The sequence below is a fragment of the Schistocerca cancellata genome, chromosome 3, assembly GCF_023864275.1.
Source record: "Schistocerca cancellata isolate TAMUIC-IGC-003103 chromosome 3, iqSchCanc2.1, whole genome shotgun sequence".
NCBI classification, from domain to species: Eukaryota; Metazoa; Arthropoda; class Insecta; order Orthoptera; family Acrididae; genus Schistocerca; species Schistocerca cancellata.
Genome location: NC_064628.1, coordinates 451,375,012 through 451,399,274, shown reverse-complemented (window position 1 = coordinate 451,399,274; position 24,263 = coordinate 451,375,012). Strand labels below are relative to the sequence as shown.

General features: G+C 39.0%; 1 protein-coding gene across 8 annotated transcripts in view; it reads right to left on the bottom strand.

Annotated features, from left to right (window-relative positions):
- LOC126175210 (rho GTPase-activating protein 20) overlaps positions 1-24,263 on the bottom strand; it is a 180,592-nt gene that overhangs the window by 150,858 nt on the left and 5,471 nt on the right. For all 8 annotated transcript variants that reach the window (XR_007535541.1, XR_007535542.1, XM_049921834.1 and 5 more), the window contains 2 exons: positions 7,727-7,787; positions 6,649-6,920 (listed from right to left, as the gene is read on the bottom strand). Coding sequence is in view for 6 of the 8 variants with exons in the window: in XM_049921834.1 (XP_049777791.1) it covers positions 6,649-6,920; positions 7,727-7,787 (333 nt within the window). In the remaining 2 variants the exon portion in view is untranslated. The remainder of the gene's footprint in view (positions 1-6,648; positions 6,921-7,726; positions 7,788-24,263) is intronic.

Below are 24,263 nucleotides of genomic sequence, written 5' to 3'. Positions count from 1 at the left end.
GGGTAGCAGCGACTGGCATTGTGGTCCGAAGCATTGACCCCAGGCCACTGATAGTCTGTCTGGAGCCCAGAAGGGGAACTTATCAAAGGGCTGAGCGATGACCTAACTACCTGCCCCATGGGAATATAGGTGCAGTGTCATGTGGACATGTATGTGTGGAGACGCAATTAGCTACCTGTGACTGCAACACTATTTACCATGACCTGCACACCACGTATTGGTGCAGCTTGCACCCCCAGACACTGTGGTAGCTGCAGGAGTGTTGTCAGTAAACAGTTCCGCATATCTTTTGTTGGCAAACAACCTCCTGAAGTAAAGCAGCTGTACCTGGCCCAAAAGCACAGCCATGAGTGGTGTGGCTGAATATGCAGGGACACAGCTCTGCACACACTGACATGACAAAGACATGGGATACCTCCTATTCTAGTGTCGGACCTCCTTTTGCCCGGCATAGTGCAACACCTCAATTTAGCATTGACTCTGTAACTTTTTGGAAGGCCCCTGCAGTAGTATGGAGCCATATTGCGTCTATAGCCATCCGTAATTGCGAAAGCGTTGCCAGTGCAAGATTTTGTGCATGAACTGATCTCTTGATTGTGTCCCATAAATATTCAATGGGATTCATGTTGGGCAATTTGGGTGACCAAATCATTTACTCAAATTGTCCAAAATGTTTTTGAAACCAATCGTGAACAATTGTGGCCTGGTGACATGACTCATTGTCATCCATAAACATTCCATTGTTCCAGAACGAGATTTTTACTCTGCAGCGGAGTGTGCGCTGATATGAAACTTCCTGGCAGATTTAAACTGTGTGCCCGACCGAGACTCGAACTCGGGACCTTTGCCTTTCGTGGGCAAGTGCTCTACCATCTGAGCTACCAAAGCACGACTCACGCCTTGTACTCACAGCTTTACTTCTGCCAGTATCTCGTCTCCTACCTTCCAAACTTTACAGAAGCTCTCCTGCGAACCTTGCAGAACTAGCACTCCTGAAAGAAAGGATACTGCGGAGACATGGCTTAGCCACAGCCAGGGGGATGTTTCCAGAATGAGATTTTCACTCTGCAGCGGAGTGTGCGCTGATATGAAACTTCCTGGCAGATTAAAACTGTGTGCTCGACCGAGACTCGAACTCGGGACCTTTGCCTTTCGCGGGCAAGTGCTCTACCAGGCTCTACGAGTCTCGGTCGGGCACACAGTTTTAATCTGCCAGGTAGTTTCATTCCATTGTTGTTTGGGAATATGAAGTCCATCAATGAATGCAACTGGTCTCAGTTGGTTCAGCTGGACCAGAGGAGCCAATCCATTCCATGCAAAGCACAGCCCACACCATTATGGAGCCACCACTAGCTTGCACAGTGCCTTGTTGGCTTTGTGGAGTTTGCGCAACACACAAACCCTACCATCAGCTCCAACCAACTGAAATGACTCAACCAACAAGGCCACTGTTTTCCAGTTACTAGGGTCCTAACGACACCGTCACAAGCCCTAGAGATGTGTTGCAGGCAATGTTGTGCAGTTAGCAAAGGCAGTATTGTCAGTCACCTGTTGCTTTAGTGCACTACTGCCAAATCACCGCATTATCCTAATGGATTCATTCGTCATGTATCTCACATTGATTTATGTTATGTCTCGCAGTGATTGTTGTCTGTTAGCAAATGCTACTGCTCTCTGTCGTTAAGTGAAGGCAGTTGGCCACAGCACTGTCCGTGGTGAGAAGTAATGCCTGATTTCTGAAATGGTCTTCCATGTGTCTGGCTCCAACTACCATTCTGTAGTCAAAGTATGTTAATTCCCATTGTATGGTCATAATGACATTGGACACATTTTCACATGAATCACCTGAGTACAAATGACAACTCTGCCAAACTGCAGCACTCATGCTAGTATTTGTAAAGAATACTTTTGTCTTTTCTGAAAAATGGACATATTGGAAGTTATCTTAATTCAAAATTACTGCTGTCTTAAGAATCGAGAAAAAAGAAGGAAAAAGTTGCACGCATATACTTAAGACTAACTCTGCCTTTGTGTGTAGTAGGAGAGAACTGAAAGAACATAGGAATGATCTTGCATATGTAAGGATCTATAGAAAATTTTGCAATAGAAAGAAAAATAAGATGTGTGAAATACTGGGGCACGTGAGGAATAACACAGAGGCAAGCGAAAGTAATACAGTATAACCCTGTTTTTATGTCCCCGGAATTGACATTTTCCCGCCATTTATGACATTTTTTATTGCTTCCATCAAATTGTGTATGTCCACAACGTTAATTTGCAACTGATTTTGCATTAACATATTTATAGTTTTCCTGCAATTTACAGTTTATGAAAAATTTTTCATGGAGAAAAAACTGATGTAATGGATGCAAAATGACGCTGGTATAGTGTTCGTCATCAATTAGTGTTTACAAACATTATGTGGTTAAATTTCTTGACACTAGGGTGCTTACTCAGTGGATCTGAACCAGTAAATGTGTAAAAGTTGGAACAATTCATACCGTATTTCCTGACTTTGCCACGCTCTACCTGGCATGGTCGCTGATGGGAGTAACTGGGTTTGTTTGAATAAAGATATCATGACCAGTCACAATCATTTCCACACTGCCTCTACTGGGCACCTTCGTTAAACCACATTCAGCCCATTTCTTGTTTGGCCACCAGTAGCACTAGTTGAAACTTTCACTAACTTTACATTGCTCAAATGGTTTTGGTTTAAACACAGCACCAGTTACGTATTTTTTCACTCTTAGCAAGACATGTATCGAGAAGTTATTCTCATTGCCAAGAGTAATACTTACATATGTATTTTTTGTTTTTCGCAAACTAACAATGTGAGTGACAGAGTGAATATGTGTGGTTTTCCACATAACTGAGGAGACACAGTACCTGATAACCTCGAAAAGATGACTACAGTGCAAGAGGCACAGAACAACACATATGCAAACACCATACAAAATACTTACTTTAATATTTTCAGCTGACAATGAGAAAAAATTCTTGAAACGTATCACGCTAAGCACAAAAAAATATGTAATTGGTGCAGTATTTTATTATTTAAATACTGAATAACAGCAGCAGACTTTCCAAAATCATTGATTATGATGTATGAAATTAAGTCACAAGTTTCTACTTTCCAGACAGTTACCAGTTCCAGTTACACCACAAGTTTTCAAAAGATAATAAACGTTTATTAGTAGATAAACACACCCCTGACAAGTATTTTGATGCCCATTATATACATATAGCATACATAATGTGCAAAATTGCAAAGGGGGATCATATATGTAACTTTCATCACTAAAAACATTATTACACACATTTTACATTTCCTGCCTTTTAAACCATTTTTTTAAGTCCCTTGGAAAGTGTATAACTGGTGTTTCACAGTATTTGCAGGCTGCCTCTGGCATTATGTACAAAAGGGGAACACCAAAATGGCAATGTGCTTTAAGCAGGAACTGGGATAGAGTTGTAGAACCTCGTCTTTACTGTTCCCGTTACTGATTAATGAAATACTGATTAATATGAGAGGAGTAGTGAGATAAAAATTATGGGCGGGTGGGGGGGGTGGGGGGGGGGGGGGAGACGATAATAACAAACAATCTCAGAATACAGTGCTGTAATGACAGGAACAAAATGCAACTTATTTTGATCCAACACAGGCAAAATTGGGGCTACAAACAGCAAAATCTGGAACAGGAATATCATGAATTGTTACAATTATAGAACTTTCTTTAAGTAAATGCAAAATGGTTGAAAAATGAAAACTGTGAAATTATGAAATGCAAACTGGTGAAATTCAGAGGGCCTTCCTGATGCAATATATTATGTTATACAGCAGCAAAATATGGCAAGAAAGAAAGAAAGATGGAAACTATTCTAATGTTCTAATACAAGGTGGCGCACGAAATGTGTTACTATTTTGTTTTTGAATATAAACTTTATTGTCAATACAATCTGAAAGGAACATATACTACAATGAAGAGCCGTCCATTGAGATTTGTTCTAACTCAGCACATGCTCAATATGTCACCCATTTCATTTCCTAACTTCCTTTAAACGAACACTGAAGTTAGTGATTACCCACGGCACGTCTTCCGTAATTTCACTGCAAGCTTGAAGAATAAGTCTTCTGAGCTCCATTAAATCATGTGGATGTTTCGGGAAAATTTTTTCCTTTAGGTACCCCCAAAGAAAAAAGTCACATGGATTGAAGTCTGGACTATTGGGGGGCCAATTTTGTCCATCATTGAAGCGACCTGGAAACCTGAATGAAAATATCCGCATGTCGAAATGCTTGTGTAAAAACTCCAATACAGTGTTTGCAGTATGTGGTCTTGCTCCACCTTGCATGAACCACTGCATGTTGAAGGGCAAGGCAGTAGCAAGAAGCTGTGGAATGAAGCTATTGCAAAGCATGCTCAAATAACGCTCACTGTTCACAGTTTCTTCAAAGAAAAAAGGGTCCAATAAGTCGGTGACTGGAAATTGCTGCCCACGCTGTAATCCTCGGAGCATAATGTTGACGTTCATGAAGCACTTGTGGGTTTTCAGTGGCGCAAAAGTGTACATTTTGTTTGTTAACCACACCGTCTGAATGAAAATGCGCTTCATCTGAAAACCAGACGTTGTTGAGAGTTTCTTCCCTATCCTCCGCCCACTGAGCAAACAGCAGTCTCTGCTACTTGTGTTCTTCAGTGGGCTTCTGTGCACAGGTCATCTTGTATGGATACATATGGAGGTCACTTTTAAGAATGCACTGAACGGAGCATCTGGGTATTCCCAGTTGCACTGCTGCCTTTCTACACGATTTCCCGGGACTTCTCTGTACAGCAACTCGTACCGCTTCAATATTCTCTGGCGAACAAACAGGCTTAGGCCGAGGTTGCTTCGCTTCCAATATTGTTCCTTCCTGTACAAATTTATCGTACAACCTGTGGATGGTCTTCTTGCAAGGGACCCATTGTGTGTTAAACTGTTGTCGAAAATGCCTCTGAGTCACAACAAGGCTTTTCGTTTCATGAAAAAGTAACACAACTGCCGATCGTTGCTGTGTCGTCAGTCTTCCATTGCTACTTACTAGTCTCCTAGTGACAGTATCGTGAATAACACATCATTTCACAACTCATTTGTTTTTCCAAGCTCTGCTGGTACTGCTGTAGAGATCCCAGCGGGATGTCTAATGTGTGTCGTAAATTGTGAAAGAAACAATTAGTAACACATTTTGTGCACCACCCTGTACAATACTTAGAACATCAGATGACTGGCTGGTTGGTTTGGGAGAGGGGACCAAGCAATGAGATCATCTGTCTCATCCAATTGGGGAAGGATGGGGAAGGAAATCAGCCTTGCCCTTTCAAGGGAACCATCCCGGCATTTGCCTGAAGAGATTTAGGGAAATCACGAAAAACCTCAATCTGGATGGCCGGACGTGGGTTTGAACCACTGTCCTCCCGAATACGAGTCCAGTGTGCTAACCACTGCGCCACATCGCTTGGTAACATCAGATGCAGTTAGTACACAGAAGCACATTGAAAGTTACGGAGAGGGCATGAACAATTTGAGGGCTGCATTAATCGTGAAAAACCTACAAAAACTAAATACTTATGTTCTACTTCCAGCTAACAAATTATATCTACAGAATTCTAATTAACAAAATTTAAGCATACAGCAGTGAGAAAGGACAATGGCAGAGGGGAGGGGAGGGGAGGGTGTAGTGATAGGGAGGGGGGAGTGGGTGGTGGTGGTGGTGGTGGTATGAGTATTGTTAAATGATGTAAACATATGCACTTCTCCATAAAGTATTTTAAAACCTCAGTCTTTATCACATTTCTATAAAAGGTACGCAAATAAACAGAAGTCTGAAACAATTATTCCAATAAACATGGCTGGAGGATTATTGATGAATGTCAGCCAACCACTGAGAGAGACATTAAAATGCCACACCTAACAGTTTGAGCATGAATCCACACAATGTGACAATGTCTAACTTTTTACTCCAACTCTGTCTTCTGAAATAAAAGGCAGGTGTTTTCTTAAGTAAACTGTTGCCCTCTTTTCTGAATACAGAATTCAATCAATAACATGTAGACAGAATGAGATATTCACTTTGCAGCGGAGTGTGTGCTGATATGCAACTTCCTGGCAGATTAAAACTGTGTGCTGGGCCAAGACACGAACTCGGGACCTTTGCCTTTCGCGGGCAAGTGCTCTACCAACTGAGCTACCCAAGCACGGCTCACGCACCGTCCTCACAGCTTTACTTCTGCCAGTTTTTAATAACATGTAATACACAAATAGGCATGCCATAACCATTAGAAAATGGTAGGCTCCTCCAAAGAGAAGACGGTCATGCTTCTCTCTCTCTCTCTCTCTCTCTCTCTCTCTCTCTCCTTCTTCTCCCTCTGATTAATGTGACAAGAACAACATACACATTGACCTTGGAAGATTTCATTTGGCATAGCTTGTTGTTTTGTTTCTTCAGTCATTCATTTCCCCACTGACTCCAGCCTCTTCTCTTAAAGCATAAAGCAACAATGTCTATTGTAGTAAAACTATGTCACACCTACAGTGTAACATAACCAAAAGGAATGCAAAGTAAAACAAACTGAAGGACAGCAGGGAAATCAACTTAGTTAAAATTACCTGTGTATCTCATCTCGTTGCTCTTCCTTGTTTCCCATGTCAATGACAGTAAATAAACGCTGTTCACCCTCACGCCCAAATATTCCTCCAGGTAGCTTTCGCAGGAACTTTTTGAGAACGGACGCAATTGTATACACTGAGAAGTTGTCCATGTTGACTAACCGGCCAGTTTGGAGAAAATGTATCAGTTTTTTCATATTGCCTTGGTGGCCTGGTGCTCGGAAAACATCTTTCTTATACGGTGCTTCCTTGTTCAATTTAAGTATTAATACCTGCAACAATAATATTTGTGTAATTTTCATATAAAAAGTGAAGTGGCAAATAGCTAATTAATATAGTAATATGCAATGACACTACAAGCAAACTGCTTTAATTTAATTGCTTTTTAATGGAGAGTTCTACACAAGCGAAGATTCTCATATCAGCTATGAAGCACAAGACAAGTTGTATTGCTTTTATTAGGGCAGTATCTGGTAAAATGGCTCTGAGCACTATGGGACTTAACATCTAAGGTCATCAGTCCCCTATAACTTAGAACTACTTAAACCTAAGCACATCACACACATCCATGCCTGAGGCAGGATTCGAACCTGCGACCGTAGCGGTCCAGACTGACGGGCCTAGAACCACTCTGCCACACCGGCCGGTGGCAGTATCTGGTAAGTTACTGGCACTGACAATATCTTTATACAAGGCAAGTACTTTTCATTTAATACACAAAGTGGAATTACAAAATTCATACGCTCAAAAAAGGCACTGGAGGAAAGGAGTCTTAATTCGCTTACTTTTAACAGTGAACAAACAACATTCACACTAAACAGGCTAGTTCAACTGAGTTCTTCTTATTTTCAATTACTCATTTTTTTAACTCGTTACAGATATTCTCTCTCTCTCTCTCTCTCTCTCTCTCTCTCTCTCTCTGTGTGTGTGTGTGTGTGTGTGTGTGTGTGTGTGTGTGTGTGTGTGTGTGTGTGTGTGTGTGTGTGTTTTAGTAAAGTAATTATCAAGTCCAATATAAAAATAATTATCAAGGTCAATATAAAATTATCTTTAAATATGAAATAATCAAACCACTCACGAGAAGGGGGCCAGGAATGTCATTCTTGCAGACTTCGTCTAGAGGAACTCCGAATTTGACCCTGAAAAATACCAAGGTGAAAACATATTTTCAAGTAATTTTCATGGTAAAATGGTGAAAGAGAAAGAATGAGGATAAAAGTAGATACATAATACAAAAAGAAATTAATGTAGCTATTAGAAGCGGACACCAGCAAAAAACTGAATCTATTTACCCTTTTGTCCATTACCTATCAAATTTTCTGCTTATTCCACTGGGTCACTTGTAATTTCATATTTGCAAGTTTACAATATCCTTTATTACCAGCATCTTTTAACTTTTAGTATGTTAATACAAAAAATAATTACAGTACAACTAATGACCAGGTTTTCTTGCCAAGTTGTTACTCTGCTGTATCTAACTATATCATCTCCAACAGCTACGCGATCATCTTCTATTGTGATACTTTCCCCTTCTACTGATCAAAAAGGGGAAAGGAACACAACAGAAGACAACTGGGTATCTTGGACAGACAGTAAAAACAACTGAGGAACAAAAACAAAGATACAGCCCAATAGAAAACATTGGATATCACACAAGACACTGAATTTAACTAATAAATAGAAAATACTTAAAAACACAATCAGTGAAGTATGCAACAGGAAATATAGATTGCAAAAAATGAGAGTGATAGAAAGAACAAAATAACAAAGCAAGAATGGCTGGATGAAAAATACAATACTTCACTATGACTTCTCATCTTGTCTCTAAAATCTGCATTGGAATCACTATATGTGAGAGTATGGGTAAATGAATTAAAAATCTATGAGAAGAAATATATAGATGTGTGACACACCCAAGTTTCATTCGGTCCAGGGAGCATGCTCAGACAACCTAAGTGGCAAGGCTTGCAATAGGCGGGAAATCTAGGTTGAGCTCCGGTCCAGTGCAAAGTTTCATACACTGGTTTAGGTGATACTTCTACACCTAATACAGTTAAGCCGAATTTCATGAATAAATTTTAAGGAGGATATGCTGGACTACAATATCTGCTGGTACAAGTGTTATAGGGACTGGAGGGCACACAGAGTGTTGGAATAGATAAGGGATTTAGCAGGCATCACATATTTTATCTGCTTCCAGCAACCTCAAGACAGCATATAATGTGGCGCCAAAGTTAGTAAACTCTTGACGCCACCAAAAGGACAACAGAAGAGCAGCAAACAGAACCATCAATTTAGACCAACCCATAAAGACAACTACATAGTTGTGATGCTCATTTAAAATGTCAGAAAATATTGTATTAGAAACAAGTGCAGGAGTGCAGCCTCTCCTGTATGGCACTAACTCTAAAATTGCTCTGGGCCACTGCAGTAACAAAGGTGATAATCAGTTAAAACTCTGAATTTGGGCATCTACTTGCCCCACACCAAGTGACTCCAGCCCACATTTCATGTTGATTCCAAACTGACTTGTTGCTCCTGGATGACTGGAGAAAAGCCATTCCATACCTGGGTGAGCTACAGTATGGAATGTGTAGTGGGACGCGAAATTGAAGCGTCACCCATCCACCAGTGTCAGCCCAGTTTGCAGGTGAATATTTAATTTAGTTTTGTTTATGTATTTTTGTAATATTTTGTAATGGTTGTGAATTGTCTCAAGTTTTTGTATTTTTTTATGTTTCATGTACGGAGAGGGCGGCGCAACGAACGGAGACAGCATCTTCGCTGCCGGGACCAGAGAGAAAATTGCTGGCCACTATACGTCGCGGGTCGACAGCCAAAGAGCAACAGAAGATCCTGGAACCGAGTTGTTGCGTCGTGCTTCTAAAAAATAAAATAAATGAAAAATTTGTAATGTTTGGTACAACAATGATATCATAGGAAGTTTAATCTTATTGAAAATGTTAGTTTTGTCTCATCAAGGCTCAGGTTCACGTCTGTATGTAGGAAGATAATAAACTGGTGGATGCTATTAAAGTTGAAATACGTGTTCTGAGGATTTATTTATGAAGAATTATGTGAATGGATTAATAATATATTTGACAAGATTATTGAATTTTGACAGCGTTCATCGCAACTTTGAATCCCAAAGTTTATTCAATGTGTGGTTCTAATATCGATTAAATCAAGATAACGTGTGTCAATATAATTTCTGAGGAGAAACAAACGAAATCTAAATTGAAAAAGTTTACGCAAACCAATTGGCCCGAGTGACATAATTCTGTGCATACGACTCAAATGATATTTTACAATTTCGTTCAAGAACCATTCTGAGACAATTTAAAAAGAATATAAATAATTTTGAAGTGGGTTGTAACTGACGTAGGTGACGAAGTCTACACATGGTCATATGTCAAACGAAAATCATTCATAAAAAACTTACGTCGTTACACTATACCGTGGCGACCTTATAAACAGGACTTGTGTGCAACTAAGGCACACAGGTACGAAACAAAACATCAAGAGTCCTTCGGAAGTCAACGCGAGTTTTCGTGGAGCCTTCACCAGCCAGCGGCAACTTCGCGGGTGTGGGCATCTGACGGAGCGCAGCCAAGCAGTACGGTCACGCAGTTATTCCACGAGAAGGCACATCTGTTGGGCAGCAGCTGAACGCTGCAAACCCCGACAACCTTTTTTCTCCCTAAACTAACAGGCCCAGTATGTCAGCTGGGGGGCGTTCCTCCAGCTGGTATTAGAGGTGTTGCTGAGGGCTTCGCCTGTCTACGGTGGTGCCGGGCGTGGTTGCAGCCAGTGATGTCTCCGGTGTTCGACTCAGCGTCCTGCCGGTTGCGGAAGCGGGGTCACAGCATCTCAGTGGCTGCACCGACGGCTGTTACTTCTGCAGCCCATAGCAGCACACTGATCACCGAGAACTATAAACTACAACATTAGTGTCCGGTGAGTTTGTTTCAAGTTGGAAGTGGAGTGTTGTACATAGGGAGTGTGCTTTTAATAGGATTGTTGATTACAAGTCTGCGTGTGTAACTAGTTAATATCTTACAATAATGTCGGGAAGTGAAATGTCAGACGAAGAGCAATCTATGTCCGATAGGAGCACGAGATCCCTTTTTAGGGCGATCGCTAAATTGAAACAATCTAACGAAGAATCTACTGCTAGATTAAAAGAGGAATTAAAACAGTCTAACGAAGAATCTACTGCTAGATTAAAAGAGGAATTAAAACAGTCTAACGAAGAATCTACTGCTAGATTAAAAGAGGAACTTAAAGGTGAGCTAACAAAATCGACAGACAGGTTACAGGAACATCTTAATGAAACCAGTCGAGAATTAAGTGATAAAATAGAGGCTTCTAAAGTTGAAATGCGGGAAAAACTAGTAGGACTTAGTAATAAGATTGCTGATAATTGTAAAAGGTTAGAAGAACATATCCAGGAATCGCGTGAGGAAAAAGCTCGCATGCGAAATGATATTACTGACTTAACCAAGAGATTAGATAATGCCAATGTCTTAGTTGTAAATGAAATAGAGAAAAATAACGATAAGTTACGGGATGAATTTTCTATGCAAACAGAAACTGTTCGTAGAGAATTATTAGAATCTATTAAAGAGGTTTCTACCAGACCTGTAGAGATTTCTTCAATAGATAATGTAGAATTAGAGGTACTAACTCATCGAGTAGAAAAAGATCATACTGAAATAGAAAACATGAAACATTTGATTACCGAAATATGCAGTAACCTTGATACTTCCAAAGATAATAACATTGATGAAGGTACAGAGCGTTCACATCGTGAACACAGTGAAGAATCGATATTAGTTAATCGCGTATCCAATACAGAAATGCGAATACAGGAAATTACTAAACGGTTATCGGAATTAGATAATAATGAAAACATTTCAGGTAGTAGAAGCAATAAAGTAATCAGAGACAACAGTCGCATTGAGTTTGTTAGCTCGGATGACAACAATACGAATAAAGAAATCATGGCAAGCAAATCCGACGCAACTCCGTCTCTGCAATCTAAACAAAATCCAACTATGTCTCTCGCAGACTGTTTGGATGATATAACGACAAATTCAAATGTAGCAAGTCGATTCCCTGTATTCAAACCAGGAGGCGAACTTCACCCTATAATCTTTATAAAAGCTTTTGAAACTTCATTATCTCCTAAATGGAGTAATGAAAAACGGATTCAATTTGTAATAGGACATTTAGAAGCAGAAGCTGCGGAATGGGCAGTACTGCATAGAACTGAATTTAGGGACTGGGATGATTTTGTTAAGCAGTTTAAACAAAATTATTGGTCAAGAGGAAAACAACACCACTTAACTTTAGAGTTGTTAGACCCTCCTCCATATTCTAAACGCTGGGGAGGTTATAGGAATTATTTCGAATAGCATTTAAACCGTGCTAAATTAATTGAAGAACCAATTATTGAAAGTCATCTAATACGAGTCCTAATTAGTAGGTTACCGTATTATGTAAAGGAAAGAATGATAGAAAGAGAATGGTCACAACCCTGCGAATTATTAGGATATTTAGAACAGTTAGATATACTTAACAGAGAAAGGGAAGACAAGAAATTTAGATTTGGTAGAAATGACCATCCTCGAAATAATAATAATTCAGAACCACAAAAATTTAACAACAACAATCATAGCCAGTTTTGTTATATAAAACGTCAATCTAAAGATAAAGAGAGCCAACAAAATCATGGTAATAACTCTAAAATGCGGAAATTACGCAATAACGATAATGAGATAAATCACCATCAAGTAATTAATGAAGGTCAAGTTGTAGGTGACGTTATCATAGAAAGTTCGGAAAACTAGTAAAGTCCTTTAGTACGGGTCAACTAAAGGGAACTGTTAGTCAATATTACACAAGACCCAATTGCAATTTATCATTAAGCTGCCAGATGGAAGGTGATTGGCAACAAGATTTACTTCAGGAAGACAATCAGATAAGGGAGAATGTAACTTATAAACCCGTTATTAAAGGTTATATTAAAGATACCGAAGTAAATATTATAATCGATTCAGGTAGCGAAGTAAATATTTTATCTAAAGAATTATTTCAGCTTAAAAGAAAATATTGGAATTTCCCAACCTTACCTGTAACTGGGGTGAAAATTATAGGAGTTACTGGTAAAAGAAGTCAAAATATTACTGAGGAAGTTTATTTAACTTTTGAAATTGCTAAACAACTAATTGCCCACTCTGTACTTGTCGTAGCCAACTTAAATGTGGCCATAATTTTAGGTATAGATTGGCTGTGTAAATATAAAGCTATATTAGATTTTAAAGACTCTTCCTTAACCATCCATAAGGAGGCATGTGCTTTTAAAGCAAGGTTTTCTGATAATCGAGTACCTGAAAATTTCTACGAATCCTTACAGATTAAGTACACACAGACCATAAACGTATTAACAGATTTTAGTGATCTTGAATATGAAGTATACCAATGTCAAGCTAGTAATAGTATCGAAACCGAAGTGAAAGAAAAATGTTATTCTACGAATTGTCTATCCGAACAAGAAAAGGAAGAGTTGGAATCTTTGTTGTTAGAATTTAGAGCCGTCTTCTCAGCTGAACCGGGGAGAATTAAAGATTACGTTTGTAAACTTAAGATTAAAGATCAAAAACCATTCTTTAAGAAACCTTATCCTATTCCAGTACAATTCAAAGAACCGGCTAGTAGAGAAATAAGTAAGATGCTAGAACAAAACATCATCGAACGATCATGTAGTGCTTTTAACAGTCCTTTGTGGGTAGTTAAGAAAGCTACTGGTGGGGTACGACTGGTTCTGGATGCCCGTGAATTAAATAAAATTATAGAGATGGAAAGAGACAGACCTGTTCCTATGGAGGATGTACTTCTTAAGATTGCTGGTTCTCGTTATATGAGTACAATGGATTTAACTGCTGGCTACCATCAAGTAATATTACACCCGGATTCACGGCAATATACGGCTTTTCTTTTTGAAGGCAGATCATATCAGTTCCAAGTTTTACCTTTTGGACTTAATATATCAGTGTCAACTTTCATTAGGGCATTAGATTCTGCTTTGGGTCAGCAATTATTACAAAAGATTGTTTTATATGTAGATGATATTTTGGTAGCCACTAAAACGTGGGAAGAACACGTAACGATATTACGGGAATTGTTTGACCGTTTAATTGACAGAGGAATTACTTTAAAATTATCTAAGTCTTACTTCGGAAAGGAGGAAGTGAGATTTTTGGGGCATATAGTGGACAGTAAAGGTATTAGGCCAGACCTAGTACGTATTGAAGCTATTGCTCGATGCCCGAGTCCTAGAAATCGGAAACAACTGAAATCATTCTTAGGAATGGTAGGATTTCTGAGAAGATTTCTTCCAGGGCAGGATATTGTTAATCCTAAATTACTGGATTTATTAAAAGAGAAGTCAGTATGGCTCTGGGGAAAAGAGGAAGAGGAAGTTTTTAATAAGATAAAAGGAGCGTTAACGGAAGCCAAAATGTTATACCATCCAGATTTCAATCAGGACTTTTGTATGTGTACGGATGCCTCTGATTGTGGTGTGTCTTGCGTAATATTCCAAGGTGATCTGACCAATGAAAAGGGATTATATCAGCCTATTGGATTCGCTAGTAGAACTTTAAATAAACATGAAAGAAATTATTTTGTAACCGAGAAGGAAGCTCTCGCAGTGGTATGGGGTTTTCAACGATTTAGAGGATTAGTAATGGGAAGAAAAACAATTGTATATACTGATCATCAGGCTTTAATCTTTTTGAACAATTGTCGGTTACTTCACCGTAGGCTATTACGTTGGGTATTATGCTTGCAAGAATTTCAGTATGAAATTAGGTATATAAAAGGATCTCAGAATGTAGTTTCGGATGCTTTGTCGAGACTTCCCGTAGGAATGGAGAATATTAACATTGCAGAAGAACCAGGAACAAATTACCATGTTTATTTCCTTTTAACTCAGAATGAATGAACGAACGTAAGGTGAAACGAATAGTAACTGCTATTAGATGCAATCAAAGAAATGATGATCAATATAGGGACCTTATACAAAACCTTAATAATGGGGACGAAACAGTTAACACCCGGGGTGTGTGGTTGTATTTCAACGACTTGTTGTATTGGAAAGCACAGAGGGAACACCAGAGATGGAAAATCTGCATTCCGTTAACTGTTGTGTACGAGTTAATTACTTATATTCATGAAGGTTACGGGCATTTTGGAATTCATAAATGTATTAAACATCTAATGAAGTATTATTATTTCAAAAATATGTCCCTTGTTGTGAGAAGTATTATTAGGGCTTGTGAAACTTGTCAAAAGGTTAAAGTTAATAACAAATCTAAGCGTTATAAATTATATGCTGTAATTCCTCTCGAGGTCTGTGGGATCTACTGTCATTAGATTTTTTCGGCCATCTGCCTCGTAGTTCAGGAGGATTTACTTATGTGTTTGTTGTAATGGAATGTTGGTCCAAACATGTGAAGCTATATACTTTGAAACGAGCGAATACAGCAAGCATTATATGCTGCCTCACCCGAAATTACTTTGTTAACTGGGGCATTCCTAAACGACTTATGTCTGACAACGGTAGTGCCTTTATTAGTCAAAAGTTTCAAGATATGATAAAACAATATGGAATCAAACATATCTTAATTTCGAAATATCACCCTCAAAGTAATTTAGTAGAAACAGTCATGAAAGAATTAGGACGATTATGTAGAACTTATTGTGCACATAAACATACTCGGTGGGCCAAACTAATGCCTGAATTCGAAAAGATATTAAATGAATTGCCTCACCTAACGACGGGATTATCAGCTATAGAAATTTTAGGCAAACGAATTATAGGTGAGCCTTTACTAGCTGCTCTACCTTGGCCACCAGTAAATGAGATCCAACAATGCATCCCAGACGAAAAAGTTTGTGAACAGATTGTTAAAAATGCTGAACAGAGAATTAAAAGTTATAATCAACATGCTATAGAACCCTCATTTCAGGTAGGAGATCTTGTATTAGTACGATCTCATCCTAAAAGTTCGAAGATCAGTAAGGAATGTAGAAAATTCTTCTTTATCTTTGAAGGTCCATATGTTGTACATAAGATTGTACATCCCAAAGCGTTACTTCTTATGGCACCTTCATCGGGTGTAATTAAAGGATTATATAGTGTTGATCACATAAAACCCTTCATTCCTAAATAAGTTAATATTTAGTATATGTTACATACGGAAGAGCGTTCATAGTGTATTCATGTGAAGTTTCGTGATAGTTACGTGGTATTTTAAAGAAACAACAGAAAGTTTAAACAAGTGATCTACAATAATCTACCGGTACTTCAAAAGGAGAAAGATAACTAAAAGGGGATTTATATGGAAGAAATTTTGTTACTAGGTCAGAAGGAATTTTGTATATTTTATATTTACTCAGATAGTAGGAGCCAAAGGGGATGGTTAATAATTTTAGCGACCATGGGCGTCCAGAGCTATATGGCTCACGAGAACATAGCAGAGTGCCTTTAATAGAGATTTGTAATAGTGTTAATGTAGAACACACGAAACGGGGCTCTCTCACTTGTTTCTCCTAAGTAAATTGCCATTACCCAACAAGGTGTCCAAAGGTAAAGAAAGCCGTGCAGAGATTCTAAAGAAAGTTTTGCTTGATTTCTTCTTGACCTCAGGCATAAATAAGGCCTTAGGGAAAAGAATGACGTGAAGTAAATAGTATTATTAGTTATTATGAGAAACATATTAGTAATATACATTTTTGGAAAGAATAACTCTAGTAAATGAATAAAACAAACTAATCTATCACAATTTGAACGCTCTGTCCTAATGTAACAACGTTAAAGAACGTACTAAATTAGTATTTACTAGCAACTATTAAACGAAAAGGAGTAATCTCCATATATTCGGTTATGAATTACCATAATAGCACAATTAAGAGTAAATGACAAATAGTCACAACAATACCGCAGTAAAAGGATTAAATCTATCTAAGAGCAAGGACTCTAGATTACGTAAAATGTGAGGAAAATGTATTAACAGTTAAATATGGTATATAGAAAAAGTTTTATTTTCGGTTAAAACCTGACAAACTGAGCTTGTGGGTGGGGTATGTAGTGGGACGCGAAATTGAAGCGTCACCCATCCACCAGTGTCAGCCTAGTTTGCAGGTGAATATTTAATTTACTTTTGTTTATGTATTTTTGTAATATTTTGTAATGGTTGTGAATTGTCTCAAGTTTTTGTATTTTTTTATGTTTCATGTACGGAGAGGGCGGCGCAACGAACGGAGACAGCATCTTCGCTGCCGGGACCAGAGAGAAAATTGCTGGCCACTATACGTCGCGGGTCGACAGCCAAAGAGCAACAGAAGATCCTGGAACTGAGTTGTTGCGTCGTGCTTCTAAAAAATAAAATAAATGAAAAATTGTAATGTTTGGTACAACAATGATATCATAGGAAGTTTAATCTTATTGAAAATGTTAGTTTTGTCTCGTCAAGGCTCAGGTTCACGTCTGTATGTAGGAAGATAATAAACTGGTGGATGCTATTAAAGTTGAAATACGTGTTCTGAGGATTTATTTATGAAGAATTATGTGAATGGATTAATAATATATTTGACAAGATTATTGAATTTTGACAGCGTTCATCGCAACTTTGAATCTCAAAGTTTATTCAATGTGTGGTTCTAATATCGATTAAATCAAGATAACATGTGTCATAATAATTTCTGAGGAGAAACAAACGAAATCTAAATTGAAAAAGTTTACGCAAACCAATTGGCCCGAGTGACGTAATTCTGTGCATACGACTCAAATGATGTTTTACAGTTTTGTTCAAGAACCATTCTGAGACAATTTAAAAAGAATATAAATAATTTTGAAGTGGGTTGTAACTGACGTAGGTGACGAAGTCTACACATGGTCATATGTCAAACCAAAATCATTTATAAAAAACTTACGTCTTTACACTACAAATGACAGTGAATTCAGAGCAGCAAGAATCTTAAATGCTTGATGCACCGTGAGAAGTTGCCACTGGATGGTGACAGGCGAATCTCCATCCTCCACACACATACTTGGTATGGGGCTGGTCTGGTAAGCAGCCACAGCTAACATGATCCCCTCATGGTGAATAGCGTCAATGAACTTCGGATAAGAAGGCCTTGCTGATCCATATACCACGCAGCCACAATCTAGTCATGACCTCAGGAAAGCTCAAAAGAACTGCAGCAAGCACACCCTGTCTGCTCCTTAAGACCTGTGGTAAAGGCTATATTCAGCACTTTTTTCAGATATTCGGTGTTTTTTGTGCTCTCACATTCAGGCCCTTTCACTGTGGTAAACACTGCAGCCTGGATTGAAAAATTAGACCCAGAAACCTCAATGAGTTTTTAAAATGTAGAATGGGGTCCTTCATATGCAACTCAGAGAAATTAAAAATATAATGAGAATGGAATGACAAAACACACACACACACACACACACACACACACACACACACACACACACACACCTGCAGGAAACAGCAAACCTGCATTTGCTACCCACTTGTCCAAACTCTTCACTCGTAAGTTGCTGCCAATGATGGAGGAGGAACAGAAAACTGCAAAACCATCCACAAATAAGGATCAATGTACAGGACTCCAAATCCCATGCCACTTTCCTTGACGTTGACCTCCATCTGGCCAATGGCCAGTTTCACACGTCCGTCCACATCAAACCCACCAACAAGCAACAGTAACTCCATTATGACAGCTGCCACCCATTCCACATCAAACGGTCCCTTCCCTACAGCCTAGGTCTTCATGGCAAACGAATCTGCTCCAGTCCGGAATCCCTGAACCATTACACCAACAACCTGAAAACAGCTTTCGCATCCCGCAACTACCCTCCCGACCTGGTACAGAAGCAAATAACCAGAGCCACTTCCTCATCCCTTCAAACCCAGAACCTCCCACAGAAGAACCCCAAAAGTGCCCCACTTATGACAGGATACTTTCCGGGACTGGATCAGACTCTGACTGTGGCTCTCCAGCAGGGATATGACTTCCTCAAATCCTGCCCTGAAATGAGATCCATTCTTCATGAAATCCTCCCCACTCCACCAAGAGTGTCTTTCCGCCATCCACCTAACCTTCATAACCTCTTAGTTCATCCCTATGAAATCCCGAAACCACCTTCCCTACCCTCTGGCTCCTACCCTTGTAACCGCCCCCGGTGTAAAACCTGTCCCATGCACCCTCCCACCACCACCTACTTCAGTCCTGTAACCCGGAAGGTGTACACGATCAAAGGCAGAGCCACGTGTGAAAGCACCCACGTGATTTACCAACTGACCTGCCTACACTGTGAAGCATTCTATGTGGGAATGACCAGCAACAAACTGTCCATTCACATGAATGGACACAGGCAGACAGTGTTTGTTGGTAATGAGGATCACCCTGTGGCTAAACATGCCTTGGAGCACGGCCAGCACATCTTGGCACAGTGTTACACCGTCCGGGTTATCTGGATACTTCCCACTAACACCAACCTGTCAGAACTCCGGAGATGGGAACTTGCCCTTCAGCATATCCTCTCCTCTCGCTATCCGCCAGGCCTCAATCTCCGCTAATTTCTAATTTCAATTTGCCGCCGCTCATACCTCACCTGTCTTTCAACAACATCTTTGCCTCTGTACTTCCACCTCGACTGACATCTCTGCCCAAACTCTTTGCCTTTACAAATGTCTGCTTGTGTCTGTGTACGTGCGGATGGATATGTGTGTGTGTGCGCGAGTGTATACCTGTCCTTTTTTCCCCCTAAGGTAAGTCTTTCCGCTCCTGGGATTGGAATGACTCCTTACCCTCTCCCTTAAAACCCACATCCTTTCATCTTTCCCTCTCCTTCCCTCTTTCCTGATGAAGCAACCAGGGGTTGCGAAAGCTCGAATTTTGTATGTATGTTTGTGTGTCTGAAGGAAACATTCCACGTAGGAAAAATATGCCTAAAAACAAAGATGATGTGACTTACCAAATGAAAGTGCTGGCAGGTCGACAGACACACAAACGAACACAAACATACACACAAAATTCAAGCTTTCGCAACAAACTGTTGCCTCATCAGGAAAGAGGGAAGGAGAGGGAAAGACGAAAGGATGTGGGTTTTAAGGGAGAGGGTAAGGAGTCACTCCAGTCCCAGGAGCGGAAAGACTTACCATAGGGGGAAAAAAGGACGGGTATACACTCGCGCACACACACACACACACACACACACACATATCCATCCACACATATACAGACACAAGCAGACATATTTGAAGACCAAAATATGTCTGCTTGTGTCTGTATATGTGTGGATGGATATGTGTGTGTGTCCTTTTTTCCCCCTAAGGTAAGTCTTTCCGCTCCCGGGACTGGAATGACTCCTTACCCTCTCCCTTAAAACCCACATCCTTTCGTCTTTCCCTCTCCTTCCCTCTTTCCTGATAAGGCAACAGTTTGTTGCGAAAGCTTGAATTTTGTGTGTATGTTTGTGTTCGTTTGTGTGTCTGTCGACCTGCCAGCACTTTCATTTGGTAAGTCACATCATCTTTGTTTTTAGGTATGTGTGTGTGTGTGTGTGTCTATATATATATATATATATATATATATATATAAATTTCATTCTATACCAAACTAATCAAATCTAACAAAACTGATAGACACACAGCACAGAAACCAATAAATCATAGCAGCTCACTGGAAACAAGGCAGGCACTTTTCATATCCACATTGATTTCCAAAACTCAAATGAACCCAATACCACACACATTACACAAACAACTTCACTAGTCAACATCCATCACCAAAGCTCGCCACCAAATACAACAACAACTTGATTCCTGCAAACACAAACCAACTCAAAACACCACATCACAGTGATGCCACACACCATTAACGCCAATATGCATAGATCAAAGCATACATGTGGTATAAGATGCTTCCAATCACCCAAGGTTCACATTAGCATCTCTCTCAATATACAGCCTACTTTAACTCATACTACCTTTTTAAACTTACTCTCAAAATAATGCAGCCTGGTATCATAAATAAGTTACACGGTTTCATATAAACATTTCTCAAAGCTGTAAGTTGCTACATAGTTTATTTCTATTAAATGTGCCTTGTGGTTAGATAGTCCATTAACAATTTATTACACATTAATAGTTTTGGCCTACATCAAACTACCTATCTTGTTGAATATGAGTTGGAAAATTAACTACTAAAATCAGATCGAAACACCCAAATCATGATTCCAGTTTATTTCTCCTGTTACAGTTTCTTAAGAAATCTATAATGAACTACCCACTAAATACTTTATCTGTTTCTTCTTGTCTGACAGGTATCGCAATAATGAATTTAGATTTCTCATAAATTTGATTTAAATCATGAAAACTGCACCAGTTACTTTTTTTTTATGCTTAGCACAACATGTTTCAAGAATTTCTTCTCACTTTCAAATTCACTGTGGATTTGTTTATAGGAATATGTTTGGTGGTGCTTACATGTGTGATTTTCTGCCTTGCTCATGACTTTTTGAAGTTAGACTGCAATCTGATTGGAGTCTAACTTCAAAAAGCTTCAAGCATCAAAAAATAAGTAAATAGTGAAGTTTTCATTATTTAAATCATGAATGACACAGTTGTAGGCTTTCCTGAATCATCTATGATGAATGAAATTAAGTTCTTATGAATAGTTGGAAGTTTGCTAGAGGAGATCTGTAGGCTGTTACAATTACAAGAAAAGTATTCTGCAGTAATAAATCACAAGCACATGCTTCTAGGTTCTAATCTACACAATTTTTTTTTTTTTTTTTTTTTTTTTTTTTTTTTTGTTGATATTTCTGACTCCATGTCCAAATTTTATGTAAGCTGCAACTCTTCCTTTTTCCATGCTGACACTATGCAAAGATTATGTTAATCTCTAGATACTGATTTTTAACTTCTTTCTCCCTGTAGTCACATGGTGTTCAGACATATGTTTCTTGAACTCCTGTCTACATAGCTAAATTGACATCATGACGGTGCAGAGTTTAGTTTATGAGTGTGTTGTGTTTGTAGATGTCGTCTTGTTGCGGTTGGTGGTGTCCTCTGTTAGTGCATTTAAGGTCCGTGTGTTGTGTTGTGTTTTGGTATCGGCACTTGTGGTTCAAATGGCTCTGAGCACTATGGGACTTAACAGCTGTGGTCATCAGTCCCCTAGAACTTAGAACTACTTAAACCTAACTAACCTAAGGACATCACACACATCCATGCCCGAGGCAGGATTCGAACCTGCGACCGTCGGCACTTGTGGTTGATTTATGTATCTTAGGGGTCATTCCATGTCAATTCAACCAATTTGAGAAAATGTTCCAGCTGATAGTCTCAGATTTGGCTGAGATTTAACACACCAATGCTACCAAGTGTGGAACACTCATGTACAAAATTTTAAGCTCCCCTGCCACTTAGTTCCAGAATTATGGCTTGTAAAAGAAAGTGGCGTGACCCAGAAATTGCAACCCGCATCTGGCAATCTATCTTCAGACCCAACTTCAGGTCTTAATAACTTACCCAGTAACATCCACTTAGAGAACACAATCTACGAATCAAAACACCAACAACATATTTCTGAGGGAAAATAAAAAATTCCAAAATGTGATTAAAAAAATGTAATACGTTAAAAGGTACATATTGTAGGTGCCCTCTATGCCAAATATAATTTATTCAAAAAGGGTAGAAACTTTTTTTTGTGGTAAACTTAATGTGGCCTAAATACAAACAGAACTCATCTTGCCCATATCAGTCGCACAAACAGAGTTACATGCACATGAAAATACAAAAATTTGAAAAATTACCTGAAAAACATGGCTTTTCTAAGTGTGGTAGCACAAAAGGGACAAGTGATATCGAAGCCAAATTTCAGGCACTGCGTAAGTAGACCATACTATAATATGTGGCACACTTTCAAATTGTTATTGCAAGGCATTTGTGTAAAATAAAAGTTATCAGAGGTGTATTTGGTTACATTTCCTTTAACACGATTTAGCAAGTAATATGATGATGCAGACAGCTTGTTTCAGATGAAGCTGCAGCAATTGCTGGGAACCATCAGGCAACAAAAGTTAAACAACGGTAGTTTTCAGGGACAGAATGAGTCATTGCTAGGCAGGAACAACAACGGAAACAAGCAACAATTACAGGTTACTCATGTTTTTAAGATTCTAGTTCAGACTGGTCAATACTGTTGTGGAAAGTCAGTATGGAGGCAGAAGAGTGTACTAGTGGTGCTTTTGTTCAAACAAGTTGCAGTATTTGTAGAGCACAAGCATCCGAATGTCATAAAACAACATATGGAACAAAATGTGGCATTCGCTTTGTACCGTATGATCTGGATGAATCGGACCAAGATTTGTTGCTATGGAGACCTGGGATACACCCTGTGGGCACAAGAAGTACAGTTCCAGGAAACTTAAGTGTTTGTTATCATCAAATGAAAGTGTTTCTGGATAAGTATTCTCTCCGACAAAGAAGTTGTTTTGATCCATTTTGGATTCATACGAAGACAGTGAAGTGTACCCTCAGAGAAACTGATATAAAATCAGTTTTGAAAGTGAATCAGCGCATGGGACTTAACAAGAAACCAGGACAAAAGTTATGTTCCAGGTGTGTTACACTGCTAAAAAATGAAGAATATTCTGATAATTTACATGACAGTGACGAAGAGTGTCAGCCACCAACAACCACAGTGAATGAGCAATTAAATACTTCAGTGACTGCTCTTGGTTTGTCTCCCATGAAGACAAACAAAGTTGGGAAAAAGAGATAGGCCCAGCTATGGCAGAAGAAAACTACAAGAAGCTCAAATGGAATTAAAACACAAAGTAGCTGACACACTAATGGTGGTCTGGATTACAAAGGTGCAATGATTCTGCTAATGTCACATCAGTTCCTACCAGTGCATGATACACAGGTGTGAAAAGGCAAATCTTGCAGAACACATGAATAACAAACTGTATGGTGAACTCCTTATGGATGACGATGAACTTGTTTCTTATAAACAATGGACACACATGGATCGCACAAGTCTTGAAACAAAGCAAAGTACAGTGGAAGATTTTGTTGAAATGTGTTGTCAAAAAATGGACAAACTGACCACACACAGCTTCACAGCAACAACACAATCGGCTTATCTCCATTTTTAAGGATAATTTGAAACAAGATGAAATTATAGTAATACTAGGCTTTTCTGAAAATTATGCATTTATAGTTCAAGATGTCATACAAGGATATCATTGGGACAACAATCAAGCAACTCTCCAGCCATCTGCGATTTACTATAAAGATGAATCAGGTGATGTGTCTGTCATGAACTTGAGTGTTTTTAGTGACTGTTTAATTCATTCTGCCATTGCAGTTCATGCCCACATTCCTACTGTCATGGCATATGTGAAAAACAAGCTGCCTCACATACATTTTGCGAAATACTTCAGTGACGGGGCAACTAGTCAGTACAAAAACTGTAAAAATCTCAAAATTTATGTATGCATTATTGTGATTTTCAGATTCACGCAG